Raw genomic sequence first — 13,788 nt, 5'->3', positions numbered from 1 at the left:
AGAGAGGGAGACACAGAATCCGAAGCAGGCTCTGAGCTCCAAGCTGTCAGCACAGAGCTCGACTTGGGGCTTGAACTCATGAACTGCAAGGTCATGACCTGAACCGAAGTCGGGCGCTTAACTGACTGAGCCACCTAGGCGTCCCTCTTGAGAACATTTTAAAGGACTCATCTTTAATTTAGAAAGCTGTTTCCCAGGTCTGTGTCAGGGAAATACCGCTCCCAAGAGCTGAGGTCAAGTTTTAGTGAGAGATGAGCGGTGGTGGGCGTGTCTTCCTCCCCGAGGGGACAGTGGCTCTGGGAACTCTGGCATCGCACTTATCATCATCGGAAATGACGTTCTCCATTGCTTGTATGTGACTCCCATCCAACTGGTTTCTGGGTATCCGGTGTGGGAAATATCAGACGTGGCTTTTTTAAACATTTTTTTTTCAACGTTTATTTATTTTTGGGACAGAGAGAGACAGAGCATGAACGGGGGAGGGGCAGAGAGAGAGGGAGACACAGAATCGGAAACAGGCTCCAGGCTCCGAGCCATCAGCCCAGAGCCTGACGCGGGGCTCGAACTCACGGACCGCGAGATCGTGACCCGGCTGAAGTCGGGCGCTTAACCGACTGCGCCACCCAGGCGCCCCCAGACGTGGCTTTTATGTAGGAACTATGCCTTAGTCAGGGTTCTCCAGAGAAATGGAACGAAGTGTGTGTGTGTGTGTGTGTGTGTGTGTGTAGAGAGAGAGAGTTTAAGGAACTAATGCGATTGTGGGGTTGGCAAGTCTGGAATCTACATGGCAAGATGACAGGCTGGGGACCCAGGGAAGAGACGATGTTGCAGCTGGAATTGGAAGGCAGCGCTGAGGCAGAATTCTCTCTTTCTCGGGGGACCTCCTTCTTTCTCTCTTAAGGCCTTCAACTGATTGGATGAGGCCCACCCACACTATGGAGGAGAATCTGCTTTACTCAAAGGCCGCTAATTGTACATGTTAACCACATCTAAAAAAGCATCACAGCGACATGTAGACTGGTGTTTGGCCAAAAGTCTGGGCTCCAGGGCCTAGCCAAGTTGGCACCTAAAATTAGCCATAGCCATGGGGCAACATCTGCAGAGGGCTTCATCTCCTTGCCAGTAAACTAACCTGCAGGAGTTTTAAGTTGAGAGCAAATATACGGATGGACGTCTGGAGAAATGAGCAGGGTTGCTGGTTGAGAGATGATGCTCTCTGTTCTTGTTTCCGTAGCTTATCCGCGTTTTCTGTTTTCTTCCCAACAAACACTGAGATAGCTCGTACTGCTAATAGTATTAGTAATGATCTAATAATAATTCTGTGCAAAAACAACTTTGGTGCCACAGGTCTCGTGAGCACGCTTAGAAGTCACTCGGCCGGCTCGCGTGCGGGCTGTGGAGCGTCTGGGGACCAGAAGCCAAGTGCACAGGGATCCTATTGTGCCTTCGGGGTGGGTCTCCGGCCCCCGGTGAAGCGGCTTCTTCCACACAGTGCTGCTGACACAGAAATCGCTACTGGCTAGAGCACCGCCGTGGAAGACCACTGACCTGGGGTGGTTCGGGCCGATGCGCTGGGGCAATCGCCTGGAAGGTCATACCCTTCGCCGGGCATCTGGCAGGAACTGAGCATAAGTGGCTCTCTGGGCCTGGACCGCCATGTGTTGGGCGCTAGGTGATCTGAGCAGAGGGCCTCATGCTGCCTATTCTAAGCTCACTTTAAACCATGAAGGATCCAGGGCACCTGGGTGGCTCAGTCGGTCGAGCGTCCGACTTCGGCTCAGGTCATGATCTCGCGGTTTGTGAGCTCGAGCCTGAGTCGGGCTCTGTGCCGACAGCTCGGAGCCTGGAGCCTGCCTCGGGTTCTGTGTCTCCCTCTCTCTCTGCCCCTCCCCAGCTCATGCTCTGTCTCTCTCTCTCTCTCTCTCTCTCTCTCTGTCAAAAATAAATAAACATTAAAAAGAAAATAAACTACAAGATCTGCACATTCAGCTCCTCATGATGCTTCTTTTCTTTTCTCTGATAAAGAAGACCGTTGGAGAATAAAACTCTGGAGAAATATTTTACTTTTTTATTTAAGTAGGCTTCATGCCCAGCTTGGGGCTTAAACTCACGGCCCCGAGATCAAGAGTCACATGCTCTACCGACTGAGCGCCCCCGGAGAGATGTTTTCAACGCTAGCTCTAATACCCACTTGGAGTTGTAATGAAACCACAGACTCGTCTCGCTCTTGGTTGGAAGCAGCTGAACACCAGGGTCCCTGGTCGCCCACCTCCCCGTAATCAGCTTCCAGGAAAGGTGCTTCTGGAATGACCGTCTGCTAGGAAAGGGACTCGGGAAAGCTCTTTCAAAGAATGGAATTTATTATATGAAAACGACCACCTCTTATTTGCTGCCACGGGGAGCCAGCACTCAGCTGTCGGCGTGGGCACCCAGCGAGCTCTGTGGATTCGACACCAGTCTGGGGAGAGTCCCACTGCGAGGGGGCAGGAAGCGCTTCCCTTGGTCAGCCCTTGGGGACACAGCTGACTTTCGTCTCTGCCCCCCGTTTGACTCCCAGGGAAGCCCTGCCCCCAAGCAGGGCTGCGGCCTCGGGGCTCTGTCTGGAGTGAGCCACAGCGTTACCCCTGGAAAGGCCAGCACGGAGTGGGCAGTTCGGGGGCACTTTGAAATTGTAACCGTGGTGACAGCCACAGGGAGCCTCCCCTCTCTGCGCGTGGGGAACGCTGGTCCTACTCAGGCTGTCCACGTGCCACTGCCTCTGGGGGGGGGCGGTCAGTCGTGCCTGGGAGCCTCCTGGAAACCGGCGGTCTGGTGGCTCCGTGGCCGTTCCTGGGTGCTGTGCCGGCTGCCGTGGACTCCACGGGCGTGGGCCTGCTTGTGCCCGAGCCCCCAGGTCACTGCTCGGTGAGGTCACATGCACAGCCATTGTTCCTGAAGCTTTTCTACCACGTCTGGGCAGGCTGGGCCGTGGCCACTCGATGCACTCAATGCACCGTCTACCCCCTCCCGGTCCCCCTTCCCTGAACTGGTGGGACAGGAGGTTTACTTGCACAGAGTGGGTCCTCTGGCCTTGAGTGGGGCAGTGAGTGCCAAGTGTCCTGCTGCTGGGTGACATGAGAACAGTCACGGGGGGGGGGATTCTATGAGGATGGGGGCACAGAGGACAAGGGGGAGTGTGTGGCAAAGCCAGTGGACGGGACGGGGAGGACGCCTGTTGTCCATGCTCCTGGTCGCTCTTGGAAGTGAAGCGTGTGCCTGAGCCCAGGGCTCCCTGGGAGGCTGGGAGGAGGCCGTTCACAGGAGTGTGTGCCGTGACCTTCTGCTTTCCCCGTGCTCTCTCTTAGGGTCTGGCCGGGGGAGGGGGGGTGTTCCACTGATCTCTGTCAGCGTGATTATAATTTAGCTACAGTGGGCTGAATGGTGGCTCCCCAGACTCCTATCCTAACTCCTAGAACCTGTGGATGTGACCCTATTTGGAAAACGGGTCCTTGCACGTGTATTTAGGGTAAAGATCTCCAGATGAGATTACCCTGGATAATCGAGCTGGGTCCTAAGTCCAAGGGCAAGCGTCCTCATGAGAGAAGGGCAGAGGGAGACTTGGGAGACCCAGAAGGCCTCGTGAGTCCTTCCCGTGAAGGGTCAGATGGTATACACTCAACTCTGTTTCTGCAGCACAAAAGCGACACAGACAATAAGGTGGCAGGTGGGCGTGGCCAGGTTTGTGGACCGAGGCCTAGAGGCTGGGCAGGGGACCTGAGGAAGGAGGAGCTTTGGAGAAAAGAGGCGGGGCCGGCTTGCCTTGGACAGGGGTCCCCCAAACCCCCAAACCGACAGGCCTGGCGGATCCCAGGCTGGGGCTTGTTTGGAAGGCACGGGGATCCCTGTAGTGAGGTTCACGGCCACCCTTCTGACTCCCGGGCTGCCCCCACGCACGGCACGTGGAGTGGCTGGGGCTCTCTGGGGACGCGAGTTCGTTCACAAGTCACAACGAAGGTCTCGGTAGAGTAACAGAGCACTGGCCACGGAAGCGAGAGCAGAGACAGCACGGATACGACAGGATACAGCTGTAGACTAAGCACACGGATTTGTCACGAGACGAGGGACAAGATCCAGGCGTCGTGGAAAAGAACCGAGTGGCAGTCTTTGGCATAAAGGTATACTCCCAACAGCCAGGTTCTCCCGACAGAATGTGGGGGTGAAGGAGAAGACAGCCCCAAGCCCTGGAGTGAGCTGCTGGAAGGCTGGGGTGGGCATTACTGGGCACAGCAAGGGGCTGGGGGCGGTGAGGCCAAGTTCGGCCGGAAGGGGGACTCTGAGAAGCTGGAGGAGGGGGTGGCTGGTCTCCGGTGTGGAATTGGCTGCACTTCCAGCCCACAGGTGCGCAGAGCCGTGGGGCTTGATGGGGGCTGGAGAGGAGCTTTGGAGGGGTGGAGGGACCGGTGCTGGGGGCTGGGAGGACGCCCGCCAGGTCTGCACAGGTCGCCGGGCCTCTGTGGTGCCGCTGAGTGAATGAGTGAATGAGTACGTGCTCTCGCTCTGATGGCGCTCGAGTCGGCAGTGGAGGAACGAACGTGGCTAATAAAGCCCTCCGGTAGGAACAAGTAGTACCTGGGACCCTTTGTCCCTATTACACGAACGCTCGGGGACACACGGCTGGCAGACCGTCTCTTCTCTAACTCCTAGGAACTCACGTTGACTTTGATTTACTTTGTGGATAAGGAGAGGTGTACCCCCCCCCCCAAATTGATCTCCTTTCATATGTAGGAAGCTTTTAATCATTTTTAGCACTGAATTAGGAGCTACGTATTTGCACCAGCTTCCATCCAGAGAAGGGGCCTAACGTCTGTCTTTTCTACAGACCCCAGCATAACCTGAAGCCCAGTCATTCAAATTGATTTCTGAAACCCGCGGGCGGGCCTGGGGACGGCGTGAGCTCTGCGGCCGCCGCCTTTGGGCTCAGTGGAAACACAGAGCTGGCGGTCCAGGGTCCGCACGGCGGTGGGTGGGGGTGGGACTCTGACCCCCGTCAGGTCAGAAGACAGGCTCGCCTGCTCCCCTCTGTTCTCCACCTGCCTTTCGTTCCCTTCCGTCCCCGAGCAGTTTAAGAGAGAAAAGTTCAAGCTGGCCCAAAGTCACTTTAGAAAGCATCACGTGGTAGCCTCTAGCTCCCAGGGCAGGCTGCCTCACACACAGGGCTCAGTGTCCCCTTCTGCAAAATGGGCTTAAAAGCGGGGCGCCTGGGTGGCCCGGTCGGTGAAGTGTCCAACTCTGGATGTCAGCTCAGGTCACGATCGCACAGTTGGTGGGATCGAGCTCCACGTGGGGCCTTGCGATAACAGCGCGGAGCCTGCTTGGGATTCTCTCTCACTCTCTCTCTCTCTCTCTCTCTGCCCCTCCCCAACTCATGTTCTCTCTCTTTCTCACAAAATAAATAAACCTAAAGAAATGGGCTTAAATTTAACCCAAGGAGTAAAGAGTCTCTGGGAAGCATGTAATGATGCTCAGTTGGGGGGGGTGCCATTACCATTACTATGTTCCAAGGCAGCCCCGAGGGTCCCAGTGGGCTCCCCTTAAAGCTGGATAAGCCACACAGATGCCCAGAAGTAACCCCGAATCCCAGGCTGTCCTGGTGGAGGAGCACTCGGAGCTCACCTACGAGACTGACGACAGGTGGGCAGCAGGCATCACTAAGCGGTCCTGCTCCCCTGTCCCACTGGATGCCACCGCAGGAGTGGCAGTGCCGGCTGGAACCCGCCGTCCTGCCTGTCTAGAGCCCCAGCGTCCACCTCTCCAGCAGGTCCTCTGTACCTGCACTTGGACATCGATCAGATGCTCACCAGCTACCACGTGCTTGCTCTGCCCTTGACCCCAGTGGAATTTCTCCTGGTCTGTGAGCCACAGATGAACTTGCAGAATAGGTGTGAGGGGCGGGGGGCGGGGATCAATCCCTCTCTGTCAGCTGGCCATGAGTTCAGTCACTTGCCTTGACGCCCAATTTCCTTGTCTGACTGCACACGCGCGCACACACACGCACACACACACACCTGCTCGTGCTCCGGTACGGTGTGGGGCACACACATAGCAAGTGCTACGCGGAGCCAGCCCTTTACTGTCCCAGCCAGCAGGGAAAGGGCTGAAAGATGACACTGAGAACATTCTACTCTGTGTCCTTCAAAAAGTTGAACACGGTCCTAAAGGAAAGAGTGTCAGCTTAGATGTTTCTCACGGATCAGAGCCGGCCGGCAGGGGTGGTGTCAGAGGGCGTCAGGGAACGTGGGTGAATAGCTGAAGGTCTGATGACGGCAGTCCCCCCGCAGGTGGGGTTCCATTATGGACGCTGTTCCGTCGCGTCTCTCCACTGGACTGAGTGCAGCACAAAGTGCACGGCAGGCGGAGGAACGTGACGGCTGAGGTGGAGGGAAAGCGGGGGCCCTGGGGTCGCTCCGTCCTCTTCTGACAACCCCCCTTCAGGGCCGCTGGGTCATCACGGGTTTCTGCGAAGCACAAATACGTGTAGGCGTGGCTGTGCACAGCTGGGTGTACACACATACATGTTCGCACAGGCATGCACACACATGCACACACACGAGAGTGCACACAGACATACAAGCGTGGGCACACGTGCACAGACATATGAGCACGTACACACGCACAGATGCATGAGCGTGCGCAGACGTGCAGAGGAGTGCACTCATGCAGACACACGAGGGTACACACACACAATACACATGAGCATGCATACAGATACAGACGTATGATCACGCACAGACACAAGCGTGCACACACGAGCATGCACACACGTAGACACATGAACATGCACACACACGCGCGGCACACATGCACAGACACACTAGTGTGCACACACAGGCACATGAGCACACACAGACATATGAGCACGCACAGACACACGAGCGTGCAGACATACGACACACACATACACAGACACACAAACACGCACATATGCACACACAGGAGCATGCACACAAGACACATGAGCGTGTACACACGCACAGACATGCTGGCATGCACACAAGACACACAAGCACGCACACGCATAGACACATCAACGCGCACACAAGACACATGAGCGTGTGCACATGCACAGGCATGCCAGTGTGCATACACACAGACACATGAGTGTGCACCTAAGACACACGAGCGTGCACACAAGCACAGACATACAAGTGTGCACACACAGGCATATGAGCACACACGTGCACAGACACACAAGCGTGCACACGCGAGCATGCACACACATAGACACATGAACATGCACACACACGTGCGGCACACATGCAGACACACTAGTGTGCACACACACAGGCACATGAGCACACACACACGCACAGACATATGAGCACGCACAGACACATGAGCGTGCACACATATGAGCACACACATGCACACACAAGCACGCACATATGCACACACATGAGCGTGCACACAAGACACACGAGCGTGTACACACGCACAGACATGCCGGCGTGCACACAAGACACACAAGCACGCACACGCAGACACATCAGTGTGCACACAAGACATACGAGCGTGTGCACACGCACAGACACACGAGTGCGCACATAAGACACATGAGCGGGCACACACAGAGTGTACACAAGACACATGAACATGTAGTCAATCCCCTTGGGGGTTTTTACACAACTTGTCTACCTCTGTTTCCCCAGCTCTGAAGCTGGGTCAGTGGCACTGGCCTCTCATCAAAGGGGGTGAGTGGACGGAAAGTATCTGAAAACTTGAGGCTCGGAAATACAGGGAGGTGTATTCTAATTTGAAAGCATTTAGGTTTTCAATCCCTGTTGGCAAGTTTCTTATTAATGGTTATCAGCCCTCCGTCGGGGACGGCCATGCTCCAGCCACAGTCCCGATGCCTCCTTCTGGTGAAGGTGGGGCCCACGGGGTGCCTCCGTTCTTTGTCATTGTCCCTACACACGGCCCCGTCCCCCCGTTGGTGCGGCTTAATGACAGCCATATCACCCCCATCCCCGTCTGCCAGCACGAGGCTCACACAGTTAGGGACAGCCTTATCCCTGTATTGGGGTATCGCTATCACAAGAGGCTTTGAAATTCTTTTTAAAAGCCAGAGTCCATGGAGAGAATAAGTCACCGGTGGGAGGTGGGGGTGCAGAGCCATCTGGGCCTTGACTGTGACCACTGGCACCCACTCATCACGTCCATCCCCAGGACGTGGGCGTGGCCTTGAGGTCCCAAGAGATCAGCTTTTCTGAGCTGTGACAGTGCCATGTTTGCGATGTGCCCCTGGGGTCGCCTTGACCTCTCTCCCACAGACCTGGGGACAGCCTGACCCCAGCATCTGTACATGCGGTTTGCTGAATGACCTTTACAGCACTGGTAAGCCGGTGGGGCTATGAGGACAGTGTTCTCACTGTCTCCTGGACACTCCGTTCCCCCAAGTGTCCTGTTTCGTGGAGGGTCCCCTCCCCCTCCCCCGAATGTCCTGTCTCGTGGATGGTCCCCTCCCCCGAGTGTCCTGTCTCGTGGATGGTCCCCTCCCCCTCCCCCGAGTGTCCTGTCTTGTGGAGGGTCCCCTCGCCCGAGTGTCCTGTCTCAAGGATGGTCCCCTCGCCCGAGTGTCCTGTCTCGTGGATGGTCCCCTCGCCCGAGTGTCCTGTCTCGTGGATGGTCCCCTCCCCCGAGTGTCCTGTCTCAAGGATGGTCCCCTCCCCCTCCCCTGAGTGTCCTGTCTCGTGGAGGGTCCCCTCGGGTGTCCTGTCTCGTGGATGGTCCCCTTCCCTGAGTGTCCTGTCTCATGGAGGGTGCCCTCCCCCGAGGGTCCTGTCTCGTGGAGGGTCCCCTTGCCTGAGTGTCCTGTGTCGTGGATGGTCCCCTCCCCTGAGTGTCCCGTCTCGTGGAGGGTCCCCTCCCCCGAGGGTCCTGTCTTGTGGAGGGTCCCCTTGCCCGAGTGTCCTGTCTCAAGGATGGTCCCCTCCCGAGTGTCCTGTCTTGTGGATGGTCCTCTCCCCCTCCCCCAAGTGTCCTGTCTCATGGAGGGTCCCCTCCCCAGAGTTTCCTGTCTCGTGGATGGTCCCCTCCCCCTCCCCTGAGTGTCCTGTCTTGTGGATGGTCCCCTTCCATGAGTGTCCTGTCTCATGGAGGGTCCCCTCCCCCGAGTGTCCTGTCTCATAGAGGGTCCCCTCCCCCTCCCCTAAGTGTCCTGTCTCATGGATGGTCCCCTCCCCCGAGTGTCCTGTCTCGTGGAAGGTCTCCTCCCCCTCCCCTGGGTGTCCTGTCTCGTGGAGGGTCCCCTTGCCTGAGTGTCCTGTCTCATGGATGGTCCCCTCCCCCGAGTGTCCTGTCTCGTGGAAGGTCCCCTCCCCCTCCCCCTCCCCTGGGTGTCCTGTCTCGTGGATGGTCCCCTTGCCCGAGTGTCCTGTCTCATGGATGGTCCCCTCCCGAGTGTCCTGTCTTGTGGAGGGTCCCCTCCCCCAAGTGTCCTGTCTCATGGAGGGTCCCCTCCCCCGAGTGTCCTGTCTCGTGGATGGTCCCCTCCCCCGAGGGTCCTGTCTCGTGGATGGTCCCCTCCCCCTCCCCCGAGTGTCCTGTCTCGTGGATGGTCCCCTCGCCCGAGTGTCCTGTCTCGTGGATGGTCCCCTTGCCCGAGTGTCCTATCTCGTGGATGGTCCCCTCCCCCGAGTGTCCTGTCTTGTGGATGGTCCCCTCCCCCGAGTGTCCTGTCTCAAGGATGGTCCCCTCCCCCTCCCCCGAGTGTCCTGTCTCGTGGATGGTCCCCTCCCCCGAGTGTCCTGTCTCGTGGATGGTCCCTTCCCCCGAGTGTCCTGTCTCGTGGATGGTCCCCTCCCCCTCCCCCGAGTGTCCTGTCTTGTGGAGGGTCCCCTCGCCTGAGTGTCCTGTCTCAAGGATGGTCCCCTCCCGAGTGTCCTGTCTTGTGGAGGGTCCCCTCCCCCAAGTGTCCTGTCTCATGGAGGGTCCCCTCCCCCGAGTGTCCTGTCTCGTGGATGGTCCCCTCCCCCGAGGGTCCTGTCTCGTGGATGGTCCCCTCCCCCTCCCCCGAGTGTCCTGTCTCGTGGATGGTCCCCTCCCCCTCCCCCGAGTGTCCTGTCTCGTGGAGGGTCCCCTCGGGTGTCCTGTCTCGTGGATGGTCCCCTCCCCCGAGTGTCCTGTCTCATGGAGGGTCCCCTCCCCCGAGTGTCCTGTCTCGTGGAAGGTCCCCTCCCCCGAGTGTCCTGTCTCGTGGAGGGTCCCCTCCCCCTCCCCCGAGGGTCCTGTCTTGTGGAGGGTCCCTTGTCCGAGTGTCCTGTCTCAAGGATGGTCCCCTCCCCCGAGGGTCCTGTCTCGTGGATGGTCCCCTCCCCCTCCCCCGAGTGTCCTCTGTCGTGGATGGTCCCCTCCCCCGAGTGTCCTGTCTTGTGGATGGTCCCCTCCCCGAGTGTCCTGTCTCGTGGATGGTCCCCTCCCCCGAGTGTCCTGTGTCATGGATGGTCCCCTCCCCCGAGTGTCCTGTCTCGTGGAGGGTCCCCTCCCCCGAGTGTCCTGTCTCGTGGAGGGTCCCCTCCCCCGAGTGTCCTGTCTCGTGGATGGTCCCCTCCCCCGAGTGTCCTGTGTCATGGAGGGTCCCCTCCCCCGAGTGTCCTGTCTCGTGGAGTGTCCCCTTCCCCGAGTGTCCTGTCTCATGGAAGGTCCCCTCCCCCTCCCCCGGGTGTCCTGTCTCGTCGATGGTCCCCTCGCTCGAGTGTCCTATCTTGTGGATGGTTCCCTCTCCCTCCCCTAAGTGTCCTGTCTCATGGATGGTCCCCTCCCCCGAGTGTCCTGTCTCATGGATGGTCCCCTCCCCCGAGTGTCCTGTCTCATGGAGGGTCCCCTCCCCCTCCCCTAAGTGTCCTGTCTCATGGATGGTCCCCTCCCCGAGTGTCCTGTCTCGTGGAGGGTCCCCTCCCCCTCCCCTGGGTGTCCTGTCTCGTGGAGGGTCCCCTACCCCTACCCCGAGTGTCCTGTCTCATGGATGGTCCCCTCCCCCGAGTGTCCTGTCTCGTGGAAGGTCCCCTCCCCCTCCCCTGGGTGTCCTGTCTCGTGGAGGGTCCCCTCCCCCGAGGGTCCTGTCTCGTGGATGGTCCCCTCCCCCGAGTGTCCTGTCTCATGGATGGTCCCCTCCCCTGAGTGTCCTGTCTCATGGAGGGTCCCCTCCCCCTCCCCTAAGTGTCCTGTCTCATGGATGGTCCCCTCCCCCGAGTGTCCTGTCTCGTGGAGGGTCCCCTCCCCCTCCCCTGGGTGTCCTGTCTCGTGGAGGGTCCCCTACCCCTACCCCGAGTGTCCTGTCTCATGGATGGTCCCCTCCCCTGAGTGTCCTGTCTCATGGAGGGTCCCCTCCCCCTCCCCTAAGTGTCCTGTCTCATGGATGGTCCCCTCCCCCGAGTGTCCTGTCTCGTGGAAGGTCCCCTCCCCCTCCCCTGGGTGTCCTGTCTCGTGGAAGGTCCCCTCCCCCTCCCCCGAGTGTCCTGTCTCGTGGACGGTCCCCTTCCCTGACTATCCTCACTGTCTTGTGGATGGTTCCCTCCTCTGAGTGTCCTCACTGTCTCGTGGACGGTCCCCTCCCCTGAGTGTCCTTTCTCCATGGATGGTCCCCTTCCCCGAGCTGAGACCCATCCCTGGGTAGGCAGAGACCCTTATCATCGGTGTATTCTGGTACCTTTAAGAAACCGTGTTCAACTTTCCTTTAAATTTTTGCTGGTTTTACTGCACTTGTCAGTTTATCCCTGTTTTCTTTGCTCCGCAGTCTTAACGTCAATCTGTAAATCTGACAGGCCTCAGGAAGCAAGGTCAAAGCTTACTGCAAAGCTGTGGTTGGCCACTCCCTTCCTGCTGTTGGGGTTTCTCTGCGTCAGGGATCCGCGGTACGCTGACTGCCGGTCAAAGGAGTCGCCAGCCTTATCTTTGGGGGAAACAGAGGCACGTCAGCAGGTGTGCAACAATTCAGTCCAATTCTTTCTCCCTTGCCTTGGAGCGAGCACTAAAGCCCCACCTCACCAGGGCTCCAGAGACTGCCACTGCCTCTCCTTTAGTTCCGTGATGTGACACGGGCTGCGGGGGTCTCAGGACCCCGCCCCTCAGAGCGAGGCATTTGGGGTCACACCCTAGTGAACTGTTTGCGTGCGTGGCCACAGCGAGCAGAGCCCGGGGGTGGGCAGGCAGCCCCCCTTCCTCGCTGGCAGGTGTGGCGTGGGCCCCGCCTGGCACACTGCACCTGTTCCTCAGGGGTGTGGGGGGCACGTCCCCTCTTCCCAGCCCCGAGTTCCGGGACATCGAGGCGGCAGCTTGAGATCAGCCCCGGGGGAGGTGTTCACACCAGGGAAATCGGCAGATGCTGCAAAGGGTTCTGGGTGGTGGCTTGTTCGTTGGCAGGGGGCTGGCGAACCCGTCCATGGTTCCGTGCTGGGCAGAGGGCGTGTGGCCTGGCTTTGCCACACGTCCCTGCTCTGGGACCAAACTCCACCGAGGGAGTTGCTAAGCCAGCAATCCCAACTCCGGGGCGGTGAGGACACACGTGGCCCTTCCCATCTGTCACTGCAGGCGTGGGGACCTGCGGCCCGCGCGGGGGTGGCCCTCTGGCAGAGGGCGAGAAGCCCCCCGCCGGGGCTGGCCGCGGTGGCAGGCGAGTAGCCTCAGCTTCAGGGGGCCCGGCGGCGAGGTGCCCTGGGCTGGGACTGGTGAGAGGCCTCTGACCGACAAGGGGCTCATCGCTCGTCCCCCTGCTGGAAACGTGGGCCTCCACTTGGGTTGTAGCCTTGAGACCTGCTGGGAGCGCCCCCAGCGTCAGCGCACCCGGGAACCTCCCGCTGGCCCCGTGGCAGGTGGTGTCTCTGGCAAAGTCCATCACGTGGCCGGTGGCTCTGAGTCGGGGATTCGCCTCAAAGGACCTCGGGACCCACCGTGTCTCTGGACTGACCTGCCTGTGTCTGGGGAGCTCTGGGGCGGAAGGAGGGGGCCGGCACGGAGGTGAGCTGGGTGCAAACACGGACGCTCAAAGTCGTGCCCGAGGAGGTGGAGGAGAACGTCCTGGGAGGAGGCACTGCGCTTGGCCTGGAAGGGCTTCGGAAGGTGGAGGCGGGTGGGAAAGGAAGAGAGCGCCCCAGGCAGAAAGCCCGGCCCAGGCAAAGGCACGGAGGCGTGTGTTTGCACGGGGAGCTCCGAACCCCACGTGTGGCTATGAGGTGTGTGTTGTCCAGTGTGGAGGAAAGCGCTCCCAGGGCTCCCGTGTGGGACAGGCAGTGAGGGTCTGGAAGCCCGTGCTAAGTAATCCCACCCATTCTGTGGGCAGGTGGGAGCCAACGATTGTTCCGGAGCAGAGCAGGAACGGAAAAAGAGCCTGGGCTGGGACCACGGCTACGACAGGGCTGTAATGATGGAGTGGTGAGGACAGAGCTCAGATGCAGGGATAACAGGGGACGCCACGGTGGCGAAGGGACTCAAATGGCAGTGGAGGGACTGGACCCTGACAGGGGGAGGGGGCCGCTTTCTTCTGGTGGCCCGCGCTCAGGCTGCAAGGGGAGCAACGGACGAGTATACGATTCCCCGAGAGCCCGGCCACGTGCTGTGGATGGGGCAGCCAGGCTTTCCATCCTGTTCCATCTGGAACAAGGTTGATGTCCTAGTCACCATGGAGACATCAAGGGCGGCTAAGGTATGTTCTGTGCTTTGCATAAGGAGGTGGGGGGGTTGAGCACAGCATTAGAGCAATTCACAGGGCAACACCCCCCCCCCCCACCTCTGCATGCTCAACCAGCAAATTCCAGT

The 13,788-nt window shown here is 59.2% G+C and overlaps 1 protein-coding gene across 2 annotated transcripts in view; it reads right to left on the bottom strand.

The window, feature by feature from the left end:
* Positions 1–5,397: 5,397 nt before the first annotated feature.
* Positions 5,398–13,788, bottom strand: part of MLPH (melanophilin) — a 45,361-nt gene continuing 36,970 nt past the window's right edge. For both annotated transcript variants that reach the window (XM_030326656.1, XM_030326657.1), the window contains 2 exons: positions 11,826–11,926; positions 5,398–6,494 (listed from right to left, as the gene is read on the bottom strand). In XM_030326656.1, the coding sequence (XP_030182516.1) occupies positions 6,468–6,494; positions 11,826–11,926 (128 nt within the window). In that variant the 3' untranslated portion in view covers positions 5,398–6,467. The remainder of the gene's footprint in view (positions 6,495–11,825; positions 11,927–13,788) is intronic.

Source organism: Lynx canadensis, chromosome C1 (assembly GCF_007474595.2).
Source record: "Lynx canadensis isolate LIC74 chromosome C1, mLynCan4.pri.v2, whole genome shotgun sequence".
NCBI classification, from domain to species: domain Eukaryota; kingdom Metazoa; phylum Chordata; class Mammalia; order Carnivora; family Felidae; genus Lynx; species Lynx canadensis.
The sequence above is the reverse complement of the archived record's forward strand: the minus strand, read 5'-3'. Positions and strand labels throughout refer to the sequence as shown.